This window comes from Lissotriton helveticus, chromosome 6, assembly GCF_964261635.1.
Source record: "Lissotriton helveticus chromosome 6, aLisHel1.1, whole genome shotgun sequence".
NCBI lineage: Eukaryota > Metazoa > Chordata > Amphibia > Caudata > Salamandridae > Lissotriton > Lissotriton helveticus.
Window position 1 is genome coordinate 892192980 of NC_136067.1, and position 27914 is coordinate 892220893.

General features: G+C 46.5%; 1 protein-coding gene across 3 annotated transcripts in view; it reads left to right on the forward strand.

Moving 5' to 3' along the window:
• LOC144761579 (amine sulfotransferase-like) overlaps nucleotides 1–27914 on the forward strand; it is a 476546-nt gene that overhangs the window by 283331 nt on the left and 165301 nt on the right. For 2 of the 3 annotated variants that reach the window (XM_078646877.1, XM_078646876.1), the window contains one exon: nucleotides 25268–25417. The exons of the other annotated variant lie outside the window; for it this stretch is intronic. In XM_078646877.1, coding sequence (XP_078503003.1) covers nucleotides 25268–25417 — 150 coding nt within the window. The remainder of the gene's footprint in view (nucleotides 1–25267; nucleotides 25418–27914) is intronic. 3 annotated transcript variants of the gene reach the window in all.

Genomic DNA, 27914 nt, shown 5'->3' on the forward strand with positions numbered 1-27914 from the left:
AGGTGATGCATCAGTTTCTTACTCCAGGGGAGGTGATGCGTCGGTTCCTTAGTGCCAAGCAGTGGAGTTGATGCGTCTGATCCTTATTTATGAGAAGGTGATTCGTTGGTTTCTTACTCTGCGGGGAGGTGGTGTGTCGGTATCTTGTAGACTTGGCGCCCCTGTGCGATGAGTGAGGATTGGGGAAGCGTTGGTTCTCGATGTAGTGGCTTCAATGGCACTTGCATTGATTTCTTCAGCTGCGGTCCACCGATGCGTTGATTCTTGCAGCCACACAGTAGGGCCTGCATCAAAATCGGTGGGGTAATCTCGGCCTTCGTAAATCAGTGCACTTGATGCAGCTATTTCTCTAGCAGGCGCTGCATCAGTGTCTTCGGCAATGATTTGGAAACAGGCATTATGCTTCTCCTCGTTGCTTTACTTTTCCAGATTCCAACAGCCAGAACAACCTCCAGAGGCCCAGAACAGCTACAGGCACCTCTTGGCAGGTCAAATCTCTCAGCAAGGGAGTGCAGTGGAGCTTGGGGGTAAAGTCTTTCGATCACTGAGACTTAAAAACAGGAGGCAAGCTCTACTTCAAGCCCTTGGAGATCTTCCTCAAGCAGGGTACACAGCACACATCAAAGTGCTTGTCCTTTCCTTGGCAGAAACAGCCACTGCAGGCCAACCCTAGACAGCACACAGCAAAGGGACAGTACTGCTCAGTTTATCCAGTCTTCTCCTTGCCAACATTTCTTTTGATTCCCAGAGGTGATCTAAAAGTCTGGGGTCTGGCCCCCTCTTTTTATAAAACACAATCCATTTTTCTCTGTGGCAGAGGAGCTCTTTGCCCTTCCAAAACCAGTTTTGTCCTCTCTGGTGCAGCTTCCTGGCAGGATGTGGAGACAGCATTGCCCTTGGCAGACCAGGCCCATTCAGGTGTGAAAGAAATCTCCTCCCCGTACTCTGAATGCAACCCAGGTCTATTCAGCCCATCCCTGACTCACCCTGGAAAGGCAGGACACCCCTAACCCCCCCGCCCTCCCCTCAAGTGGCTATCTGAACAGAATGCACATCACCAGTCCCTGTCACTTCAGAGCCAGACAGTCAATACACAACCCAGAATTGACACACTGGATGGTTAGGCAAGAAAGAACCTACTTTCTAAAAGTGGTATTTTCAAACTCGGATTGTAAAAATGACCCTGACTAAAAGATGCATCTTAACATCCTGAGTTCAGGCATATCAATCTTTATTTTCCTATCTTTTTCCCATGGGCAGTAAGGCTTATAAATGTTATAAGCAAACTCTCTATTCTAACCTATGGGAACAGATAGCCTTATAATAGTGACAAACAAAACAGGCAGCATTTCACTATCAGGACATGCCACACACATCAGGGCATGTCATACCTTTCACATACACTGCATCCTGCCCACAGGGGTACCTTGGGCATACCTTAGGGTTGACTCACATGTAAAAACAAGCATTTACAATGCAACGGTTTCGCCTTTGGAGAAGTTAGAGCTATTGGCATTGTAAATGACAAAATTTGTATGTATGTGTTGGTTTTGAAAACAGATAAATAAATGGCATTGTCATTTACATTGCCAATAGCTTAATCTCTCGCAAATGTGAGAACTATTGTACCCTACGGACGAGCTCAGCAGACAGCAATTACTACCACCCACACAAACACTCAGAGCCAGCCACACACACCCAGAGCCAGCCACACACACCCAGAGCCAGCCACACACACACACCCACTGGAGCAGGTCACACACACACACACACACACACACACTGGAGCAGTCACACACACACACTGGAGCAGTCACATACACACACACACACACACTGGAGCAGTCACATACACACACACACACCCAGGAGCAGTCACACACACACACTCTGGAGCAGTCACATACACACACACTCTGGAGCAGTCACATACACACACACCCTTGAGCAGTCACACACACACCCAGGAGCAGTCACACACACACACACACACACTCTGGAGCAGTCGCATGCACGCACACACTGGAGCAGTCACACACGCACTGGAGCAGTCACATACAAACACACCCTGGAGCAGTCACACACACACACACCCAGGAGCAGTCACACACACTCTGGAGCAGTCACATGCACGCACACACTGGAGCAGTCACACACGCACACACTCGGGATCCCTCATGTGTAGACAGCGGGTGAGATCGTTGGTGTTTTCAAATATAGAAGAACGGGCAAAATGGAAGACTTTACTAAGGTCTAGTGCTTATAGAAATAGTAGAAGTGCTATATAAAAAACATGAAAGTCGTGTGGTCACACAGCGGAGAAGGTGGACTGTGTGCATCAATGGGCTGGCGCTACCAGTACAGGATGAGCTACAGGACAAATTGCAGGCACCTAGTAAAGCGCACATCTAGAGAAGAACTTTAAATGAGTTTGTGACTTAGGGCAGATACTAAAAGGGAACGGGCGCCCGAGGGAAAATTCATGTGAGACGAGTACTTACACAGTGTTTATTTTACAAACGTTTTTCTCTAGGATTACCAGTTTACCACCCTCTTTTCACGTCTTTTCTTAAACAGTGCGAAGCGCCTAAACGTACAAATCTTGATAAAAGCCTGGCACGCAGTCATGCTCGAGGGGCCCCTGCATCGCCTTAAGTGACATCCTCGACTTGTCAAATAAATCCGGTGGATGAAACGCTCACTGCGACATCTTCGCGCAACCTGCAGCCCACAGACTTAAATCACAGCGAGACTGTCAGTCTATCATTCTTCTTCCAAAAGTGGACATGATCATTCACTTCAGTAACAGCAACACTTTTGACATGCAGTGCTACGAAACTCCAGTTTTGTATTTCCAAACGCTACCCTACATTTTCTTAAAGCTTCACTAGGCGCTGGCACCTTAGAACACTGTTCATCCGCTTTTAAAAAACAAATACAATTCTTTACAACTACTCCCTCAATACGGCATGTGCCCCACGTCACGTGCACTGTGCGGGAATCGCCGTCACCCAATAATTGTTTAAGGGGCAAGGCTTTACTCAATTTTACTCGAAAAGCAGGGATGGATAACAAAGGGAAAGTCCCACCATGTTACCTCTTTTCAGATGTTTTAATGTTTCCTCAATGTTATTTTCTTTGCCGTATTTATCATGGTAGACTCGTGATTGGCCTCAAGGCAGGTATCAAATGGCCTCCGACTTTAAAAAGTCGCCTGTACTCTGGATTCGGCTGGTACTGCAATCATCTGGGGGGCAATTGTCCCTAGCCTTTCACTAGCGCCGCCTCTGGGAAGTGGAGCAGGCGACATGGTCTTCTAGGCACCCCCAGGTACAAAGTGTTCATGCTGTGTTTCGTTTAATCAGGGTCGATAGCTTCCGGCTGCTAATCACAATGGTCAGCCTCCCAGAAGTGTTGAGCGCCCCCTACAGCCATCAAGAGTAGCTGCAACCACCTGGGAGACTTAACCTGCTGCTGTGGCCACCAAGTGACCCCGCCCTCACCCCCCATATGTGGCACATTCCGTCAGTCCTGGTTGTGAAGCCCTTGGAATGCTGAGGCCTGCAATCCACTTGACCTAGAAATAACCCCAAGAACAACAAGTCCAGGGGAATAAAGCACAGCACCTGAATGGTGAGAGACAGAAGAGAGCACGCATGACTGGCAGCAGGGGCGCACTCGGGATCACACACCAGATCACCACAAACTATCACCACGTACAGGCGGCCGGAGTAAGGTCAAGAAAGCCATATGTAAAGAGCAGGCACGCAGAGATCAGAACATTGCGGACGGACACACCTAAGGACAGACACGTTTACCCCGTACACACAAATAGTATTATAGGAGCTATAACGTGCACACGCAGCGCTACAAAATAGGGAATTACTATTAAACGAGGAGGCACTGCAGAGGGGGCAGCAGGCGTGGTGGGGGTTAAGCACACCGCACGAGGCTGAGGACAGCGGTCAGAGGTGAAAGGGCACCCAGGGTTGAGGAAGGGCACGGGTGCGAGGTCCAAGAGTGAAGGGTGAAGAGAGAGCGGGTAGGCCACGTTAGTGAGACAGAGGACAGGCAGGGTGGACACGTTAGTGAGACAGAGGACAGGCAGGGTGGACACGTTCGTGAGACAGCAGGACAGGCAGGGTGGACACGTTAGTGAGACAGAGGACAGGCAGGGTGGACACGTTAGTGAGACAGAGGACAGGCAGGGTGGACACGTTAGTGAGACAGAAGGACAGGCAGGGTGGACACGTTAGTGAGACAGAAGGACAGGCAGGGTGGACACGTTAGTGAGACAGAAGGACAGGCAGGGTGGACACGTTAGTGAGACAGAGGACAGGCAGGGTGGACACGATAGTGAGACAGAGGACAGGCAGGGTGGACACGTTAGTGAGACAGAAGGACAGGCAGGGTGGACACGTTAGTGAGACAGAAGGACAGGCAGGGTGGACACGTTAGTGAGACAGAAGGACAGGCAGGGTGGACACGTTAGTGAGACAGAAGGACAGGCAGGGTGGACACGTTAGTGAGACAGAAGACAGGCAGGGTGGACACGTTAGTGAGACAGAAGGACAGGCAGGGTGGACACGTTAGTGAGACAGCAGGACAGTGGGGTGGACACGTTAGTGAGACAGAAGGACAGGCAGGGTGGACACGTTAGTGAGACAGAAGGACAGGCAGGGTGGACACGTTAGTGAGACAGAAGGACAGGCAGGGTGGACACGTTAGTTGAGACAGCAGGACAGTGGGGTGGACACGTTCGTGAGAAAGCAGGACAGGCAGGGTGGACATTGGGGTGGACACGTTAGTGAGACAACAGGACAGGCAGGGTGGACATGTTCGGGGGACAGCAGGACAGGCAGGGTGGACAACCTACAAAAATAGGGTTCAGAAAAAAAGCAGAAAAGCTGGGCTTGCTACATGTTTTATACTTTAAAAATAGTGTTCGTTTATAAGTTGTGTATCACTGAGGTTTTAGCACTTTGCAAACCTGTATGTAAAAAGGTGTGAAATGTTCAACAGAATGGCACTCGCTTCATAAACAACTGAAATATGAAAACCTGGAAGCCGCAATCTGCATTTTCTTTTTTAAAGGGATCTCGGCAGCGAACTAGACAAACTGTAAAAATAAGTGTAAATCTATATATACACACACCACTGTTGAGAGAGAGCGAGAGAAAAAACAGACTAGCTTATATGGACACGTCAGTACATTCCAAAGTGTTAATTCCAGACACCGCTACCCACCCATGGAACGTCGATAAATGGTAACCCCTCTAAGATATGTCACCCTGAAAACAAAATACAGGACAGACTATGTTCTACAATTTCCCATGAATTTTCTGTTTTCTATTCAAGTAAAAATATACAGAGACGAAAACTGAACCAGTATCACTAGCAGAGTGAGTGAAACTTCCAGTGCTACACACACACCAAGATATGGAGGATAAGCACAGCTGATGAACTGTAAAGAGAACATCACCGGCATTACACAAAGGGAAATCCTACATTACAAAAAAAAAAAAACATACCATGTTACACAATAGGGCGTTAATCACCAAAATGCGCAGCCCTGGTGAAAAGGTGGTGCACAGTCAAAAAGCGTCTTAGCTACCGGAAGTGCACACCGCTGTAGTATCCGCCCCCCCCCGCAGGTGATCCCATTTACCTGTGGGGCCCCCATTTAAACCAAATTCCATCCCTGGACTGCACTTCTAACAGACATGACGAGTGCTGCAGTACTGCTAGCATATATACAAGTCCGACAAAGGTTGGTGAATCAACAAGCTTAGTGTTCATGGCTATGAATGTTGGCCATGTTGGGCAGTATTTTCTTCCAAGCGGAAGGAAACACTGCCCAAGAAGAGCCTTGTTTGTAATGACACATGAAGTTTCCCTTTCAAAAGGATCTGCTGTGTCCAAAACACTATTTTTGGCTCCTCCTGACAACTTTTCAACAGATTTTTGAGCAGATACGTGTGCTGTTTCCTCAACAGATGCATTTGGTTAATTAAAAAGTGAACACCTCTAATTCCCCAAACCGCCCCACTGCATTCCTAAAAATGCTTTTAGTGATTATTCATTTATCCACAAACACACAATGACTTATCCGGCGACCTTGTGCGAGAAATGGGTTAAACTGAGACCGTTTTGGAAATCTAGGGCCTTTAGTTCCACGGGCAGTCTAAAACGTCTGAGAAAATATAAATCAGCCCGGCGCTTTGCCACGTCTTCGCTGCTGTCTGTACAGAAGCAAAAGTGGCTGTGGGGGCACCGGAGGAGGCGCACCCATTAATTTATGGGCACTGGTACCGCAGACACCACTTACTCGAGGAGCCTCCTGCTCTTGTGGTCTTCACCACTTCACACACACATCCCTTGACCTTGGCTGCTCAAGACTCACTCCGGAAACACAGCTCATTAAAGCGGTAGTACTGCAAATACTTAGCCAAATACAAACCAAGGCCTGAAAATGTGAGGGGCGGGGAATAACACCACTGCACCGAAGTTGCTAGTCCATTTAAGTAGAGGCCAATTAAAGACAGCTGCCAAGGAGTACGGGGTGGGAGTTCAATGTGACCAAGAAAGAGCGAACAGGAAAGAGTGCATTATTCGAACACAATATTGAACTAGGCACAGACACACAAACCACACCTAAATGTCGGTCCTTCACTTAATTCTAAATATCTTCGGCAGAAAAAGAAAACAAGTCAGGTCCCGGGCCGGCAGCCAATCACAGCGCGGCCCGGGAATGACGTCAGGGGGGTGTCCCGGGCCGCCAGCCAATAACAGCGCGGCCCGGGGAATGACGTCACGGGGTGTCCCGGGCCGGCAGCCAATGACAGCGCGGCCCAGGACAAAGGGGCGGGGCTTAAAAAAACACAGAGAAACGCCCCCGAATCGCGTTTTCACAAGAAAACGTGATTGACAGCCTCTGTCTCCCAATGGCTAGCCTCCATTTATGGAGCTAGCCAATGAGAGACTGAGGCGGAACCACAGCCCCTATGTAGAATCATGAGATTTCGCCATGGGCGGGGCAACGCAGTTGCCAACGCCCAGGGCGAAACCTAAAAAGGAAAGGTTAGGGCCCGGCAAATTGGTGCACTTGCCAGGTCGACATGGCAGCGATAGACTGCAGACAGGCACCGCAATAATAAGCATGAGACCTTGTTACAAAGATTCTTGTGTAGCTGGCACAATCAGTGCAGCAAGCATTTGGTTTACAGGCCCTGGGCACACCCCTGCACTGTATTAGGGACTTAACAGTAAACCAAAAAGATCAATCGTAAAACACCAATGCATAACAACACTTGAGCAAGGGAGCACTTCGTCTTTGGCACTGGACAGCAGTGGCAAAGTGCCCAAAGCATCTAGATCAAACTGAAATCTATCACCCAGCAAATACACAGGAGGCAAAGGGAAAAATACAGGGGAAACCCACGCTAATGATGCCAGGCCTAACAAAGACTATCTGTCACTCTGAGCAAACGTTAGCCTGACAGGCACTCTACTTGTTCAGGTTAGGCGGCAATGCACAAGCGCCTAACTGCCTGAGCTGAACTTTGCCGCCAGGCGGATGATATCCCAGCACTGTGGTCATGCTATCCTCAGCCCCGGTTGGTGGTTTTGTGGTCCTACCTTTAATGATGATGGGGAGTGTTTCTCAGAGCCTTGTACATGGGCCCTTCAGTCGTAAGCCCTGACTTGCCCAGCAGCGCGTGTCCATTATTGACACCTCGTCACAGAGTGGGGTTGGATGGGTTCAGCAGTCTCAGTGGCCCCATCCCACTCTGTGACGAGTAAGGAACTGCCACTTCCTCTCATTAGCTGACCCATAACAAGGTCTTGAAAGGAAGCAGCAGTCCCAATAGTCAGGAACCACTGAGGCTTCCCTCCGAGCCGGTTAGTATTATTTCTATTAATTTTAGGTACGACATTTTTGAATATATGAATGTATGCATATTTGTGAGTGCATGCTGTGAATGAGTGCGTGCGTGTGCATGTGAATGAGTGCGTGTGAGTCAGTGAGTGTGCATGTGTGTGTTTGGCTCGCCTGCTTCCTTCCTGCTGACATTACTGCCCGCTTCTCCTGATATGTGCTGTAACCCTCTATGGTGAAAACCACATGCTCCAGGGACTGTTTCATGAACAACTGAGATGGCTCAACACAGAGGCGAATGCCTGTTTTAACCCCTTCGATGCTGATGACGGAGCGGTTCCGTCATCAGCATCGGTTGGGCTGTGCTGATGACGGAACCGCTCCGTCATCAGTACAGCCCTGGGGGAGAGCGCTGGCGCTCCCCCCCCTGTGCGGCGATCTTTTTTTTTTGCAGGGGTGGCAGCGGAAGACTTTCCGCTGCCACCCCCTGGCCCCCTCACGCTTCCTGGTGACGTCAGCGCGCACAGCGCGCGCCGACATCATCAGGAAGCGCTGGACGCCCTGGAAGCCATTTGCTTCCAGCGCGTCCAGAAACAAGGTCGGTGTTTGGTGCTGCGGTGGGGCGGGGGGGGGGGCCTTTTTCGGTGCCTTGAGGCATCGGGGGGGAGGAAACTGTGTTTCCTCTCCCCTGATGTCCCAATGCACGGCATTCCTGGTGCACGATCGCACAAAGCTGGTGAATTTCACAATGGTGAAAATGTTAAGTCCACCAGCTTTTGCAAGAGGGGTTACCTGGGTTTTTGGCCCCGTGCGAGACAGCCATCTAGGGAAACCTACCAATCCCACACATTTCTGAAAAGTAGACTCCCGGGGGCTTCCAAGGAGGTATGGCTTGCGTGGATCCTCCAACGTTCCTTTACCCAGAATCCCTTGCAAACCTCATTTTTTGCTTGGAAAAAAACAGTTTTTTCACACGTTTTAGTGTGGGAAAGCGTGGCATCACTGGGCTCACACAAATTACCTCCCACCCAGCGTTCCCCAAGGTCTCCCGATAAAAATGGTACCTCACTTGCGTGGGTAGGCATAGTGGCTGCTTTAGGAAAAGGCCCAATTCATACTGTGGAGACCAAAACATTACCTTTAGCCAAATAATCTTATTTTTTGAGGGGGTCATCTGAGCTTTTGGCCCGGGGCTTGGCAGGCATCTTTGGAAACTACCAAACCCAAACAGTTCTGAGAACTAGACACCCGGGGGAGTCCAGGGAGGTATGGCATGCGTGGGTCCCCCAATGTTTTCCTACCCAGAAACCCCTGCAAACCTGAAATTTTGGTCCAAAAACCCACTTTTCCATACTTTTTTGGGTGGGATCTGGCTGCCGGAACAAATGTCCTACCACCCAGCGTTTCCCTTGTTCTCCCGAGTAAAATGATACCTCACTTGTGTGGGTGGGCCAAAGGCATGTGACTCAGGCTGGGGTGCTTAATTTGTAAAACTTAAATCTGACTAAAAAGTACTTTTTTCAAAATTCATTTTTGGCGTGTTCTGCTTTGGGGCACCCACACAAGTGAGGTATCCTTTTACTCGGGAGCACAAGGGGAACGCAGGGTGGTAGGACTTTTTTGCCGGCACGGCGATCCCACGCCAAAATGTTTGGAAAAGTGCTATTTTTACCAATTTTTAAGGTTTGCAAAGAGTTCTGGGTAGGAAAACATTGGGGGACCCACACATGCCATACCTCCCTGGACTCTCCCGGGTGTCTAGTTTTCAGAACTGTTTGGGTTTGCTACTTTCCAAAGAATACCACCCAGCCCCGGGCCAAAAACTCAGGTGCCCCCCCCACAAAATCAAAGTTATATTGCTTCAGGGTATTTTATATTCACCACCGTTAGATTTGGACCTTTTCCTGTTGCAGCCACTATGGCTACCCACGCAAGTGAGGTACCGTTTTTATCGGGAGACCTGGGGGAACGCTGGGTGGGAGGTAATTTGTGTGAGACCAGTGATGCCACGCTTTCCCAGACTACAACGTGTGAAAAAATTGATTTTTTTCTGCTAAAATTGAGGTTTGCAAGGGATTCTGGGTAAAGGAACGTTGGAGGATCCACGCAAGCAATGCCTCCTTGGAAGCCCCCGGGTGTCTACTTTTCAGAAATGTGTCGGTTTGGTAGGTTTCCATAGATGGCTGTCTCGCACGGGGCCAGAAACCCAGGTAACCCCTCTTGCAAAAGCTGGTGAATTTCACAATGGTGAAAATGTTAAGTCCACCAGCTTTTGCAAAAGGGGTTACCTGGGTTTTTGGCCCCGTGCGAGACAGCCATCTAGGGAAACCTACCAATCCCACACATTTCTGAAAAGAAGACACCCGGGGGCTTCCAAGGAGGTATGGCTTGCGTGGATCCTCCAACGTTCCTTTACCCAGAATCCCTTGCAAACCTCATTTTTTGCTTGGAAAAAATCAGTTTTTTCACACGTTTTAGTGTGGGAAAGCGTGGCATCACTGGGCTCACACAAATTACCTCCCACCCAGCGTTCCCCAACGTCTCCCGATAAAAATGGTACCTCACTTGCGTGGGTAGGCATAGCAGCTGCTTTACGAAAAGGCCCAATTCATACTGTGGAGACCAAAACATTACCTTTAGCCAAATAAACTTATTTTTTGAGGGGATCACCTGAGCTTTTGGCCCGGGGCTTGGCAGGCATCTTTGGAAACTACCAATCCCAAACAGTTCTGAGAACTAGACACCCGGGGGAGTCCAGGGAGGTATGGCATGCGTGGGTCCCCCAATGTTTTCCTACCCAGAAACCCCTGCAAACCTGAAATTTTGGTCCAAAAACCCACTTTTCCATACTTTTTTGGGTGGGATCTCGCTGCCAGAACAAATGTCCTACCACCCAGCGTTTCCCTTGTTCTCCCGAGTAAAATGATACCTCACTTGTGTGGGTGGGCCAAAGGCATGTGACTCAGGCTGGGGTGCTCAATTTGTAAAACTTAAATCTGACTAAAAAGTACTTTTTTCAAAATTCATTTTTGGCGTGTTCTGCTTTGAGGCACCCACGAAAGTGAGGTATCCTTTTACTCGGGAGAAAGAGGGGAACGCAGGGTGGTAGGACTTTTTTGCGGGCACGGCGATCCCACGCCAAAATGTTTGGAAAAGTGCTATTTTTACCTATTTTTAAGGTTTGCAAGGAGTTCTGGGTAGGAAAACATTGGGGGACCCACACATGCCATACCTCCCTAGTCTCTCCTGGGTGTCTAGTTTTCAGAACTGTTTGGGTTTGCTACTTTCCAAAGAATACCACCCAGCCCCGGGCCAAAAACTCAGGTGCCCCCCCGCCCCAAAATCAAAGTTATATTGCTTCAGGGTATTTTATATTTACCACCGTTAGATTTGGACCTTTTCCTGTTGCAGCCACTATGGCTACCCACGCAAGTGAGGTACCGTTTTTATCGGGAGACCTGGGGGAATGCTGGGTGGGAGGTAATTTGTGTGAGACCAGTGATGCCACGCTTTCCCAGACTACAACGTGTGAAAAAATAGATTTTTTTCTGCTAAAATTGAGGTTTGCAAGGGATTCTGGGTAAAGGAACTTTGGAGGATCCACGCAAGCCATGCCTCCTTGGAAGCCCCCGGGTGTCTACTTTTCAGAAATGTGTGGGTTTGGTAGGTTTCCATAGATGGCTGTCTCGCATGGGGCCAGAAACCCAGGTAACCCCTCTTGCAAAAGCTGGTGAATTTCACAATGGTGAAAATGTTAAGTCCACCAGCTTTTGCAAGAGGGGTTACCTGGGTTTTTGGCCCCGTGCGAGACAGCCATCTAGGGAAACCTACCAATCCCACACATTTCTGAAAAGTAGACACCCGGGGGCTTCCAAGGAGGTATGGCTTGCGTGGATCCTCCAACGTTCCTTTACCCAGAATCCCTTGCAAACCTCATTTTTTGCTTGGAAAAAATCAGTTTTTTCACACGTTTTAGTGTGGGAAAGCGTTGCATCACTGGGCTCACACAAATTACCTCCCACCCAGCGTTCCCCAAGGTCTCCCGATAAAAATGGTACCTCACTTGCGTGGGTAGGCATAGCGGCTGCTTTAGGAAAAGGCCTAATTCATACTGTGGAGACCAAAACATTACCTTTAGCCAAATAAAATTATTTTTTGAGGGGGTCACCTGAGCTTTTGGCCCGGGGCTTGGCAGGCATCTTTGGAAACTACCAAACCCAAACAGTTCTGAGAACTAGACACCCGGGGGAGTCCAGGGAGGTATGGCATGCGTGGGTCCCCCAATGTTTTCCTACCCAGAAACCCCTGCAAACCTGAAATTTTGGTCCAAAACCCCACTTTTCCATACTTTTTTGGGTGGGATCTCGCTGCCGGAACTAATGTCCTACCACCCAGCGTTTCCCTTGTTCTCCCGAGTAAAATGATACCTCACTTGTGTGGGTGGGCCAAAGGCATGTGACTCAGGCTGGGGTGCTTAATTTGTAAAACTTAAATCTGACTAAAAAGTACTTTTTTCAAAATTCATTTTTGGCGTGTTCTGCTTTGGGGCACCCACACAAGTGAGGTATCCTTTTACTCGGGAGAACAAGGGGAACGCAGGGTGGTAGGACTTTTTTGCCGGCACGGCGATCCCACGCCAACATGTTTGGAAAAGTTCTATTTTTACCAATTTTTAAGGTTTGCAAAGAGTTCTGGGTAGGAAAACATTGGGGGACCCACACATGCCATACCTCCCTGGACTCTCCCGGGTGTCTAGTTTTCAGAACTGTTTGGGTTTGCTACTTTCCAAAGAATACCACCCAGCCCTGGGCCAAAAACTCAGGTGCCCCCCCCCAAAATCAAAGTTATATTGCTTCAGGGTATTTTATATTCACCACCGTTAGATTTGGACCTTTTCCTGTTGCAGCCACTATGGCTACCCACGCAAGTGAGGTACCGTTTTTATCGGGAGACCTGGGGGAACGCTGGGTGGGAGGTAATTTGTGTGAGACCAGTGATGCCACGCTTTCCCAGACTACAACGTGTGAAAAAATAGATTTTTTTCTGCTAAAATTGAGGTTTGCAAGGGATTCTGGGTAAAGGAACGTTGGAGGATCCACGCAAGCCATGCCTCCTTGGAAGCCCCCGGGTGTCTACTTTTCAGAAACGTGTGGGTTTGGTAGGTATCCATAGATGGCTGTCTCGCACGGGGCCAGAAACCCAGGTAACCCCTCTTGCAAAAGCTGGTGAATTTCACAATGGTGAAAATGTTAAGTCCACCAGCTTTTGCAAGAGGGGTTACCTGGGTTTTTGGCCCCGTGCGAGACAGCCATCTAGGGAAACCTACCAATCCCACACATTTCTGAAAAGTAGACACCCGGGGGCTTCCAAGGAGGTATGGCTTGCGTGGATCCTCCAACGTTCCTTTACCCAGAATCCCTTGCAAACCTCATTTTTTGCTTGGAAAAAATCAGTTTTTTCACACGTTTTAGTGTGGGAAAGCGTGGCATCACTGGGCTCACACAAATTACCTCCCACCCAGCGTTCCCCAAGGTCTCCCGATAAAAATGGTACCTCACTTGCGTGGGTAGGCATAGCGGCTGCTTTAGGAAAAGGCCCAATTCATACTGTGGAGACCAACACATTACCTTTAGCCAAATAATCTTATTTTTTGAGGGGGTCACCTGAGCTTTTGGCCCGGGGCTTGGCAGGCATCTTTGGAAAGTACCAAACCCAAACAGTTCTGAGAACTAGACACCCGGGGGAGTCCAGGGAGGTATGGCATGCGTGGGTCCCCCAATGTTTTCCTACCCAGAAACCCCTGCAAACCTGAAATTTTGGTCCAAAAACCCACTTTTCCATACTTTTTTGGGTGGGATCTCGCTGCCGGAACAAATGTCCTACCACCCAGCGTTTCCCTTGTTCTCCCGAGTAAAATGATACCTCACTTGTGTGGGTGGGCCAAAGGCATGTGACTCAGGCTGGGGTGCTTAATTTGTAAAACTTAAATCTGACTAAAAAGTACTTTTTTCAAAATTCATTTTTGGCGTGTTCTGCTTTGGGGCACCCACACAAGTGAGGTATCCTTTTACTCGGGAGAACAAGGGGAACGCAGGGTGGTAGGACTTTTTTGCCGGCACGGCGATCCCACGCCAAAATGTTTGGAAAAGTGCTATTTTTACCTATTTTTAAGGTTTGCAAAGAGTTCTGGGTAGGAAAACATTGGGGGACCCACACATGCCATACCTCCCTGGACTCTCCCGGGTGTCTAGTTTTCAGAACTGTTTGGGTTTGCTACTTTGCAAAGAATACCACCGAGCCCCGGGCCACAAACTCAGATGCCCCCCCCCAAAATCAAGGTAGTTTTGCAATACGGTAATGTAAATTCACCACCGTACGATTTGAACCGTTTCCTGTTGCAGCCACTATGTCTATCCACGCAAGTGAGGTACCATTTTTTTCGGGAGACCTGGGGGCACGCTGGGTGGGTGGAAATTTGTTGATCCACGCAGATTCCAGAACTTTCCACCACAGAAATGTGAGGAAAATGTGTTTTTTTGGTCAAATTGTTATGTTTTCAAGGGATTCTGGGTAACAAAACCTGGGGGTAGGCAGACGAGTCACCCCATCCTGAATTGCCCTGGGTGTCTAGTTTTCAATAATGTATAGGTTTGCTAGGTTTCCCTTGGTGCTGGCAGAGCTACGGCGCAAAAACAAAAGGTAGTCTTTTTGTCCGAATCGGGCTAAATTTCACTGGGAAATTGAGGTGCGACCATGCTGCGTTTTGCGCTGTTTCATGTCGCAGCCACTATGCCTACCCACGCAAGTGAGGTACCATTTTTTTCGGGAGTCCTGGGGGCACGCTGGGTGAGTGGAAATTTGTTGATCCACGCAGATTCCAGAACTTTCCACCACAGAAATATGAGGAAAATGTGTTATTTTGGTCAAATTTGTATGTTTTCAAGGGATTCTGGGTAACAAAACCTGGGGGTAGGCAGACGAGTCACCCCATCCTGAATTGCCCTGGGTGTCTAGTTTTCAAAATGTATAGGTTTGCTAGGTTTTCCTAGGTGCTGGCAGAGCTACGGCGCAAAAACCAAAGGTAGTCTTTTTGTCCGAATCGTGCTAAATTTCACTGGGAAATTGAGGTGCGACCATGCTGCGTTTTGCGCTGTTTCATGTCGCAGCCACTATGCCTACCCACGCAAGTGAGGTACCATTTTTTTCGGGAGACCTGGGGGCACGCTGGGTGAGTGGAAATTTGTTGATCCACGCAGATTCCAGAACTTTCCACCACAGAAATGTGAGGAAAATGTGTTTTTTTGGTCAAATTTTTATGTTTTCAAGGGATTCTGGGTAACAAAACCTGGGGGTAGGCAGACGAGTCACCCCATCCTGAATTGCCCTGGGTGTCTAGTTTTCAAAAATGTATAGGTTTGCTAGGTTTCCCTAGGTGCTGGCAGAGCTACGGCGCAAAAACAAAAGGTAGTCTTTTTGTCCGAATCGTGCTAAATTTCACTGGGAAATTGAGGTTCGACCATGCTGCGTTTTGCGCTGTTTCATGTCGCAGCCACTATGCCTACCCATGCAAGTGAGGTACCATTTTTTTCGGGAGACCTGGGGGCACGCTGGGTGGGTGGAAATTTGTTGATCCACGCAGATTCCAGAACTTTCCACCACAGAAATGTGAGGAAAATGTGTTTTTTTGGTCAATTTTTTATGTTTTCAAGGGATTCTGGGTAACAAAACCTGGGGGTAGGCAGACGAGTCACCCCATCCTGAATTGCCCTGGGTGTCTAGTTTTCAAAAATGTATAGGTTTGCTAGGTTTCCATAGGTGCTGGCAGAGCTACGGCGCAAAAACAAAAGGTAGTCTTTTTGCCCGAATCGTGCTAAATTTCACTGGGAAATTGAGGTGCGACCATGCTGCGTTTTGCGCTGTTTCATGTCGCAGCCACTATGCCTACCCACGCAAGTGAGGTACCATTCTTTTTGGGAGACCTGGCGGCACGCTGGGTGGGTGGAAATTTGTTGATCCACGCAGATTCCAGAACTTTCCACCACAGAAATGTGAGGAAAATGTGTTTTTTTGGTCAAATTTTTATGTTTGCAAGGGATTCTGGGTAACAAAACCTGGGGGTAGGCAGACGCGTCACCACATCCTGAATTTCCCTGGGTGTCTAGTTTTCAAAAATGTATAGGTTTGCTAGGTTTCCCTAGGTGCTGGCAGAGCTACGGCGCAAAAACAAAAGGTAGTCTTTTTGTCCGAATCGTGCTAAATTTCACTGGGAAATTGAGGTGCGACCATGCTGCGTTTTGCGCTGTTTCATGTCGCAGCCACTATGCCTACCCACGCAAGTGAGGTACCATTTTTTTTGGGAGACCTGGGGGCACGCTGAGTGAGTGGAAATTTGTTGATCCACGCAGATTCCAGAACTTTCCACCACAGAAATGTGAGGAAAATGTGTTTTTTTGGTCAAATTTTTATGTTTTCAAGGGATTCTGGGTAACAAAACCTGGGGGTAGGCAGACGAGTCACCCCATCCTGAATTGCCCTGGGTGTCTAGTTTTCAAAAATGTATAGGTTTGCTAGGTTTCCCTATGTGCTGGCAGAGCTACGGCGCAAAAACAAAAGGTAGTCTTTTTGTCCGAATCGTGCTAAATTTCACTGAGAAATTGAGGTGCGACCATGCTGCGTTTTGCGCTGTTTCATGTTGCAGCCACTATGCCTACCCACGCAAGTGAGGAACCATTTTTTTCGGGAGACCTAGGGGCACGCTGGGTGGGTGGAAATTTGTTGATCCACGCAGATTCCAGAACTTTCCACCACAGAAATGTGAGGAAAATGTGTTTTTTTGGTCAAATTTTCATGTTTGCAAGGGATTCTGGGTAACAAAACCTGGGGGTAGGCAGACGAGTCACCCCATCCTGAATTCCCCTGGGTATCTAGTTTTCAAAAATGTATAGGTTTGCTAGGTTTCCCTAGGTGCTGGCAGAGCTACGGCTCAAAAACAAAAGGTAGTCTCTTTGTCCAAAGAACGTAAAATTTCTCTGGGAAATTGAGGTGCGACCACGTTGCATTTTGTGCCGTTTCCTGTCGTAGGCACAAGGCCGACCAACACAAGTGAGGTACTGTTTTTATCGGGAGACCTGGGGGAACGCTGGGTGGGTGGAAATTTGTTGATCCACGCAGATTCCAGAACTTTCCACCACAGAAATGTGAGGAAAATGTGTTTATTTTGTCAAAATCTTAGCTTTGCAATGGATTCTGGGTAGCAAAACCTGGTGGTAGGCAGTCGAGTCACCCCATCCTGAATTTCCCTGGGTGTCTACTTTTCAAAAATGTATAGGTTTGCTAGGTTTCCCTAGGTGCCGGCAGAGCTAGGGTGCAAAAACTACAGGTAGGCACTTTGCCAAAAAAGGGTCAATTTGTAACTGCTAAATTTAGGTGTGACCACGTTGCATTTTGCGCCGTTTCCTGTCACAGGCACAAGGCCGACCCACACAAGTGAGGTACCGTTTTTATCGGGACACTTGGGGTAATTCAGATTTGTAAATCAACTGTTATTACCAATTGAGCTTTCATCCATTTCTCCCTTTCAATGAAAGACATTGTGTAAAAAAAAAATCTTTATGAAAAATGACCAATAATTCTCATGCTAGTATGAGTATTGCCAACTTTGAAAATGTGCAATTATATACTGTTTCTGAACTCTATAATTTGTACCCAATTCAGAAATACATAGGTGTCTTTCATACAGATCATTCCATGTATACATTTTCCAAGACAAAGTGCACTATACCCAGTAAATGAAAAAATACCATTGCAAGTTGCTGCTCAGTTTTTGGATCTGGGTTCGTCGGGTTCTTGGTGAAACTACAAGTCCTATATATCCCCACAACCAGGAAGGTCTATTGCTTTCCAAGAGCTGTCAAAATTAGAAAAAGTTATAGGTGAAAACGTTGAGACAAAAGGCTGTTTTTTTCAACAAAATTTCAAATATTCCAATATCTAACTGTTAGTTTCTATAACGAAACCTTCATGGATTTAGACAAATGACCCCTTTCTGAATTCAGAATTTTGTCTACTTTTCAAAAATGTAAAGCTTTCCAGGATCCATTATTGCTTTCAAACTCATTTCGACCATTAACTGGAAGGAGGTGGAAAGCTCTAAAAATAGCAAAAATAGGCTATGTCCCTGAAAAATGGCAAAACTGAGTGAAAAATGTCGGTTCTCTGACAAAAGTCTGTCATTCCCTGAAAGCTGAGAAAATTGAGATTTCAGCCCCACAAACCCTTTTGTGATACCATTTTCAGGGAAAAACCCAGAGGCTTTCATTTGCAGCCCGTTTTTCCCATTTTTCTGAAAAAAACAAAAAAATCACTATATTTTGGTTAATTTCTGGGACCCCTCCAAGGAAATCCCAACCCCCAGGCGCCTTTAGAATCCCCATGATGTTGGAAGAAAAGGACGCAAATTTGGCGCGGATACCTTATGTGGTCAAAAAGTTACAAGGGCCTAAGCGCGCACTACTCCAAAACGCCAAAAAAAGGCTTAGCACAGGAGGGGAAAAGGCCTAGCAGCGAAGGGGTTAATTCACTTGCACTGTCTAAAGGGCAAGATTTTAACGAGATGTTTATGAAAGTTTGAGCTTGATTTTCAGATGGCACAGCTCGAAATCATATATCAAATATTGCTGATTGTGTCCAATACAATCTGAAAATATGTTTTCTATTGTCTTTTTGGTGTTGTAAGAGATGTAACCCACTGTGCATATGAGTAGGGTTGACACCTGGCCGGTTTTCTACTAGCACCACTGGCCTTTTAACGTCCCGGATGGTAGAAAAATAAGCAAAATTATCTAAAGCTGGTATTTTTAGCCCTTATCTGTGACTACTTCAAACAGCAAATATAAACAGAAAGCACTTTTAAATGGTTCAAGAGCTGCCTTTAAAGTCCTATTTAGTATAGTGTCCAGACCTTTGCAGACTCTTAAAATGACAACAAATGGCCGGAATTTTTGTCTTGGAAAGGTGGCAACCCTACATACCAGACACGCTAATTTAAAGATTTTCTGAATAAGACAGCACTGTCGCCATTGAGACTCAACATAGCTTTTTTTCCAAATGTACAGGTGATGTGCTGGCATGGGAGGAGAGGGAGTATTGGAAGGTGAAGTGGGAAAGCTATCCATGGTGGAGAGAACAAGAAAGGACATGCACTCTCAGTTCACGAAAATTTGAAAATGACAGAGAGTAATGCTTCTTTTTTTACAATCCTACAGTGTGCCTATTTCCCAGTGGGGGTTCTGTGTGTGTGCTCTGCTCCAGGATCAGTTTTCTATTTTTTGCTTTCAGTACTGCAAATGAGGCAGCTGTCCATATAATTTGCATTAAAATTGAGCCAATTTAAATGACTTTCTGAATAAGACCACACTTTCAACACTGTGACAGGGCACAGCCATTTTCCACTTTTATAGCACAGATTTTGTGTTGATGTAGCTGCTGGTATTTGCTAAAACATGAGCAGGATAAGGAGGGACAAAGAAATCAGCAGACAAGCTTGGAGAGGGAAGCGGTGTAGAAACAACATGAAGATAAAGAAAACGAGTTGGGAAGGGGTGAGGAAGCAACATAGAGAACGAGGTGTAGAGAGCAGGGAAATGTAAAGTGTAGTAGCAGCACACATTATAAAACAAAAAAACATATGCACTTTCAAAGAATACTTACAGCAAAACAAAAAAGCATTGGCACAGCCAATAGGTCTTGCCGTTAGGACCTTATAAGCGTTTAGCCATGCAGCACATTATCCTGGGTGCTGTGCCACCAGGGATTAAAAAGCTATACAATTAGTACATGCTGGCTCATGCATTGTGATTCAGGACTACATATTTGCCTCAGGAAACATTTATGGGCACATTCCAAGGCTTTTTAATGCACAGACAGAAAAGCAAGTGCCTTGATGAAAGTCAACAGCACTATAACATTCTGTGTGCGACTGCATCACTAGAGTATTGAACTATTCACCAGGCACCCTTTTCCAGAGTTTTCCATTCGAAACACTGCTTGTGCTATCCGTTTACCAAGCCCCCGGCCCCACCATCTGTCCCAGCCCTCTGGGTATAAGAGCACTGGACATAGCAACAACAGCAAAATGCTCCCATTTGTCGGGTTTAGAGGAAATAATGAATAAACAGGGACGGTGTCCGCATCACTTAATCTCCGCACACCTAAAAACAAAAAAATTTACCCAAGCTTGTGTAATGTAATTGGTGCTTTTGTAAAGTGCACCAATGCCTTCGGGTCAGTCGAGTTCACGTTCGATAAAAATGCCCCCCAAAATTAATCTGACCTTGTGTAATGTAACCAGCACTCATGTGAAGCACTCCATTATCTTCGTGTCACTTGGGTTCACATTATATAACAAAAAATGTCTAATAGTCCCTGGGGAGCTGCTTTGAATGTGCTTTGAAATTAGAGCTCATAGAGGAGGATGACGACAGGAAGAAGCAGCAGGGCGGGTATGCCAGCGACATGGGAGGAAGTGGGAGTGAGGGGAAATAATGAATAAGCAGGGGTGGCGTTGGCATCATTTAATCTCTGGGCACCTAAAAACAAAAAAAATAATTGAGCTTGTGTAATGTAACTTTCACTTTTGTAAAGCACTTCAATACTTTTGGGACAGTTGAGCTTGCACTCTATAAAATACCCCCCAAAAATCATGTAAAGCACTCCAACACCTTCGGTTCGTATGAGCTCACCTATATATAAACAAGTGTCATAGACAATGCAACAGGAGTTGCCCAAGCTTGCCCTTAACTGTACTGGGCTGCTGAAGGTCCGGTGACCGAGGCTCGCCAAAGCAACATGCAGCAAATCGGGGGAAATCCTCTCACTTTGAAGTCAGAGGAAATTGAAGAGGCGATTTCAAAACCAGCATCTGACACTTCATCTCGGTATTCCTCGGTAGTATCTCCTGAGGCGGAAGCCGGGAGAAGTGCTGCATGAACTTTGAAGGTGCCTTGCTATTGTAAATCTTAACTTGGGTTTTAATTCTGTGCACGAAGCGCTAGGTTGCACCCTAATTTCCCCCCACTTACCTGACTCAGCCGATTGAGGTGCTGGGCAGTAGAGACACCTGACTACCCCAGAGGTGGCCGGTGGAGCGAGCTGTCATCTTGGGAGTAGAGTAGGGTGGCAGGCTAGTTGTGGAGCAGCGCGGAGGGTACAAAAGACATGTCAGAGCGCACTCGCAGGTCTAGTATCTCCTGAGGCGGAAGCCAGGAGAAATGCTGCCTGAACTTTGAAGGTGCCTTGCTATTGTAAATCTTAACTTTGGTTTTAATTCTGTGCACGAAGAGCTAGGTTGCTCCCTCAATTCCCCCCACTTACCTGACTCAGCCGATTGAGGTGCTGGGCAGTAGGGACACCTGACTACCCCAGAGGCGGCCGGTGGAGCGAGCTGTCATCTTGAGAGTAGCGAAGGGTGGCGCAGCGCGGAGGGTACAAAACACATGTCAGGGCGCGCGCGCAGCGGACGCGAGCAGCGGGCGCGCCGCGGGCACTCCAAAGGCGCGCCAAAAGCAAGCCCGCCTGCGCCCGTCTGCTCCCGACCGAGCCCAGAGGCCACAAACCCTGCCCGTTTTAAGGGAAACTCTTCTCATGCCCCTCAAATCTCATACACTGGTAATGCCCTACGGAGGCTTAGAAGGGGCGAACCAGACAAACCCCAAAACCACCAGACTTGCCTGCAGAAATTCCCAAGAATACTGGAGGGACCTGCGGCCTGTAGCCATTGTCACTTCCAAAGTGTCCAGATGCCTGTCAGCCCGCAGATTAAAAACAACGGAAGGGAGCAAAATGTCGGTGGCCTTAAATGCATTTTATGTAATGTGAGGTCTCTGGCTAAGCATCCTTTTGAAATCCCCAGATATTTGCTTTCTCACTGAAACCTGGCTAAAAGCCACCAACTATCCACTTATTGAAGTGGCCATCCCAAACAAATATACTTTTCTACATCTGGATAGGGAGGGAAAGACAGACGGGGGATAGCAATAGCCTTTAAGAATCACATTTCTATAAACTGGATTACCACACTAAGAAATGATAGCATGGAGTTAGGGATTTTCAAGATCACAACCTCACCCACAGATAGCTGGAATGGTGCTTTATTATATCGACCTCCAGGCTTGAAGACAGATTTTGTTGATAAACTCACAAAATTAATTGCTATGCATGTGCTTGCTGCTAACAAATTCCTCATATTGGGGGGTTTAACTTCCATGGTGAAAATCCAAAGAGTTTGGAGGTGAATAAACTCATGTCCACTCTTGACCTGTTGGGTTTGTCCCAAAGAGTGACTGGTCCTACCCACTCTGCGGGACATACGTTAGACCTTATCTTCTCCAATTTTGACCATCTGACCTGCAACCCCCCAGAGCCTATTACATGGTCTGACCATGCGCTGGTCGGCTTTACCATCAAACTGCTGTGTTCTAAGATCACCACATTAAATACGGGCAAGAAGCGAATCATGCGCAGACCTTGGCGCAATCTCTCAGTCGAAGCCTTTGAGGAGGTCTTCCAATCAGAAGTGGGCAAAAAAGATAGGGAAAATGAGCTAACTTTGGAGGGCTTTAACAAAGCGGTCGAAACGGCACTGGATGCTGTGATTCCTAATAAAAAGATGATCCAGTTACGCAACAGCCCCTCGGCCCCCTGGTATACCAGTGAACTTAGGACTCAGAAATCCAAATGCAAAAGACTGGAGAGAGTCTGGCGCACCAGTAAAGCAATACCTGATAGGATGCAATTCAAACAAGCCTTGACCATCTAGCACTCCAACTTAAAAATGGCTAGACGCCAATTCATTCTTAACCAAATTGAAGGTGCGGCCAATGCCCCCAAGGCCCTTTTTATAATATTAAAGGATTTTGTGTCTCCTGATGCTTGCAGGCAATCCCCTTTAGAAACTCAAGACTTTTGTGATCAGCTTGCTAGCTACTTCCAAGAAAAAATTAATAGAATATATGAGAACTTCCCAGGGAAAAGTACCCACATACCGGATAGCCCGAGCAGGCATGGGGATCTGGAAAAAAGGACAGGACACACCTTGGGCTGCTTTGACCTAATTACCCTAGAGGATGTCTTAATAGCACTGGCCTCAGCTAAATCGGGTTCACCAACCGATCTCTGTCTACCTAAGACTATGGCTCTTCTAGTCACCAGTTGTGCGCCAGCTATTCTCCAACTTTACAATTCATCCATTTCATCCGGCCTTATCCCAAGTACTTGGAAGGAAGCTTTTGTGCGTCCTATCCTGAAGAAACCAACGGCAGATCCACGGGAACTTGCCAATTACCGTCCGATCTCCCTCTTACCTTTACTGGCTAAGATGCTGGAGAGCATGATTAACAAGCAACTGAGTCAATACCTGGAGCAAAACGAAATTTTAGACCCCTCACAGTCTGGATTCCGACCGTGTTTTAGCACAGAAACCGCTATATTAGCAGTCACTGACTCGCTTAGATTAGAAACAGATAAAGGTGGATCGGCTATACTGTTACTACTAGATCTCTCCGCAGCATTTGACATCATCTCACATTAAATGCTAGCGGAGAGACTGGCTTTTTCAGGAATCCAGGGAACAGCCCTAAAATGGTTACACAACTTCATGTCCGGCAGAACACAAACAGTCATGCTTGGTTCCTATCTTTCAAACCCAATTAGCCTGGACAGAGGTGTCCCTCAGGGCTCCTGCCTAAGCCCCACCTTGTTCAACATTTATATGTCTCCTCTGGCAGGGATTGCAGAACAACAGGGCTTTGAGATCATCTCTTATGCAGATGATACTCAGCTCCTGTTCCCAATCGGCACGGATACAGTAGCTGAGAAAGCATGGTTTGCCAAAGGTATGCTGGTAATCTCCAACTGGATGACGCAGAACTGTCTCCAGCTAAATCCGGGCAAGACTGAGATAATGCTAATGGGCAAAGCCGCAGCTAGTTGGTCGGATGACTGGTGGCCGCCCAATTGGGAGCAGCCCCAGTCCCAACCCAATGTGTTAAAAACCTAGGGCTGAAACTTAATCAGCCTCTATCTATGAAAGACCACATTGCCGCAACAACTAGCTCATGCTACTATAGCCTGCGTCTGCTGCGCAAAATTCTCCCCTTTATGCCAACAACTCAGCAAAAAACCCTGGTCCAGGCTATGGTCATCAGCCGACTGGATTATGGCAATGCTCTGTTGGCAGGGGTTGGAGAGACCCTGCTGAACAAACTGCAGGTGATTCAAAACACTGCAGCTAGAATGGTATTAAATCGACAGCGGGCACCGCATCGGCTCCATTACTGCGCAAATTCCACTTGTCACCAGTGAGAAAAAGATCACACGTTAAGATCTGCTGTCTTACTTATACAGCACTTAAAGGAAGAAGCCCCAAATACCTCCAAAAGAGACTTAACAAATATGTACCTCACAGAAACCTTAGGTCGGGGGCGCAAGATCTCCTACTAACTCCACGCATAAGGCTGTGTCGCTCTGGAGGAAAATCCTTCTCGTACCTAGCTCCAAGGTACTGGAATGAGCTACCAGATTTCCTTCGCAAAATGAACATCTACAGCACATTCAGGAAACAGCTTAAAGATTTCCTATTCTAGTTTCATTTGCTCCCTTTTCAGCTGCAGGAATATTGCTAGGCAACGCCGAGATGCCCTCGGGTGAGTCGAGCGCTATGCAAAAATAAATAACATAACATAACAACTGGATAGGGATATTAAGTGATGGGCACAAAAGCGAAATCATCGAAGATGGGCCATCGAAGAGGGGCAAACAGTGACACGAGCAGGATCAAAGAATAATATATTTGCCCAAATGAACACAAAAGCGAAATAATAACAGTAATTATGCGGTGCTCTGTGGGTGGAAACCAATCACAAAAAGGAGGGACAAAGAGGAAGGATAACCACTAGCTAGCAAGTATTTTTGAATGACAATCGAAGGGATGACTAAAAAGACAAGGGGTGGGCCGCAAGCAACAGAGTGAATACAGCATGTCTCGGAGAGACAATGCGTACGCTGTCTAGGCTCAACATAAAAAGGGAGCAACAAATAATTTATGTTTATAGGAAAATAACAAATTCTGAGAATGAATACCAATAGAGTGGTAATGATGATTCAATGAATTGATGACAGTGTAGTACTGTATTTGGTATTTAAACCATGTCAAGAGCAAACAATATACTCGGAAATATTTAAGTACAGTGTCTATCAACTATGATTCAAATATTTCTTTCAAATGAAATTTACATGCAAAGGGGTGTGCTTGCTTATATTCTACGTCACAAAAAAGCACCAATAGAAGGCTGTGACATCATCATTAAATGCACACTATGTATCTTATTTCAGAATATGAAATTGCTGAGAATCGAAGAGGTACCTTTGAATATAAAGGATTTCGTATCTTAGCATCCTTGAGTACACCAGAACTCATGGACTCAATTGAAGACTTTGAAATAAGAGACGATGATGTATTTATTGTGACGTACCCCAAATCAGGTAAGATTAAAGACTTCGGTGCAAACCTAGAATTTTCTTGCTTGCAACTAAGCCCTCGTCTGCCATATGGATCCCAAAATATGGTTATCTTCACAGACTGAGAGTGACCTTTCTTTGAAAATTGGTGCCCATGACTCCATCTGTGCTGTTATCATGTGCGTGTACTTGTCATTCTGGTGATATCTAAATAGTCACCATAACAGGCTGTATTTCAGAACTTTTGTACTGCTGCAACTGTAACAGGGAAACACTGTTTTGCACTATATTGCTTTTAATGTAATACTGAATGGGGTAAAGTGACGTTGCATCATTCTATGTTGTACCAGGGCAAACCTGAGAAATGAATGGTAAATACACATGAAACTCTTTTAGAACTCGTTTTACAAGTGTCATAGACACAGTCAAAGAAATCGTAGTTAGTTAACAAGTCTCTGCACTGTTTTTGTTACTTATCTGATATAATTATCTAACATAAAATGGAACGTACTATTTAGTAGACCTGGGTGTAGTTCGAAGAGTTTCGCTACGTGGAACTCCGCGAAGTGACAAAAAAGCTCAGCGGAGTTCAGCAAGTGGCCGACTGCAGCACGAACTGCTTCACACCGATCTTCCTGCCAGTCGAGTAGAACTTCTACCCAAGCGGCGCCTGCGATCGCCACCTTACCGTTGGCGAGCGTGAGGGAGGAAAAACCTGCACTACGCAGAGTGGAGTTTTCTGCACTCCGCGGAGCATAGAGTGTAGAAAACTCCACAAACTCCATGAAAGGAGCGGAGTTCACCGCCAGGGGCCTACTATTTAGCTCTTAAATGTGCGACTATCATTCACATTTGAAAGTGGAGCTGATTTAAATGTTATACCTATTATCGTAAGTGAAATTAGTTTCTTCCATGTTTGCACTGATGCACATGTACTTTGCTCCAATCTGTATTATATTGGCAGCAAAATGGTGCAAGTGCAGTTACCCTCTCTTTTAGGACTCGTGCAAAACATCTTTAATATATCCCTAATCCTTTGGAACACAAGACATGTATTGATAGTGGCTTTGTAATTCACTACGTTTAGCTTTCAGTCTTTTTTCACTGTCATAATCCTAGGATGTACTATATAGTATGAATCGTATTGCTTAGTGTCCTGCTGGCTTATCTCAATCAGTGGCATGGGAATACTGGCATATATGGCAATCTTGCAGTGTCAGAAGAGCCGATCTGCCAAATTAGTGGGTTGGATGGTTTTGTGGCTGTGTGTGGGGCGGTTCTGTTGTGTGATTGATTGGCTGCTTTTCTGATTGCACGTGGGTTGGTGTTTTGGATATTCTTTTTATAGGTTGGATTGGGAACACAGCAGTATCAGTTGGGATTTTCACAAGGTATGGGAAAAGCTTCATCATGTCATATCGACTGTACCATGGCTGGCATGGTTGTCAGCTTTGAGCAAAATTAAGGCCATTTGCCCTTGCTTTCGGTTTGTAAAAGGGCCAGGAGCTGATATGTGGTTTCGTTTTCATGTAAAATTATGTATCTTATTGTTCAACAGAGCAAATCTGCATTTGTGGGCTTTACTAATAATTTAGGCACAATTAAGACACTTCTAAAATACTTTTGAAGTAAGTTATTTGAGGATTTCCAATATTACTTTTAGTGGTCTTTAGGAAAGGGTGACAGACTTTTGATGTTTCTCTCAATATGTTATTTATTATTGACCTTGGCATAAAATACTGTCCAGATAGCAGCCCTAATGGCAGGTGATGCAATTCTTATTCATTTTTACATTTACTACCACCTGGCCAATTATGGCTGCTGCACACACACCTTCCCTAAAGTCCTCTGTCCTACCCCTACCCAGACCGGCGCTGAATGAATGATACACATTGCCTATTCCCTTCTGAAGTTCCAGCAAAAGCTAATTGGCCGGATGTGGATGGATGAGGCTGGTGGACAAATGGGCTTGGTTTACTTGTTTGGGCAGTGCACGCTCTATGAGGAGGAGAGATGTGTATGAGGAGAGATGTGTTGGTCAACTTCTGTATCTTCTATATGCGATCATCTTGCACCGTAGTGAGCTATGGAGACTAACAAGATATTATTTTATGTTTGATATTCATTCTCTTCCTTTCATAGACAAAATGTCCTAATATTTGGAAAAAATATTTTAGCGTTTACTAAAAAGAAACATTTCCCAACTCTTTATCAACTGTTTTCTGACCCTTACTGTTGTAATGGCCTCTAAACTGGACTTCTTAACAAATCAATACACTCGCTTCAAAGAGTCCAGAACCATACTTTTCATCTCATGTATGGTCTGAAAAAACATGGGGCATATTATCAAGAAGGGCGTAACAATTATCGCTGCTTTAGCGGCAGGAAACTGCTGCTAAAGCGGCGATAATGGGTTTCTATGGGAATTCACAAGGGCATATAAAGCGGCGATAAATTTAACGCTGCTTCTTGATAATATGCCCCATGATCTCATTACATCTGCACTGAATGCCCTCCCCTG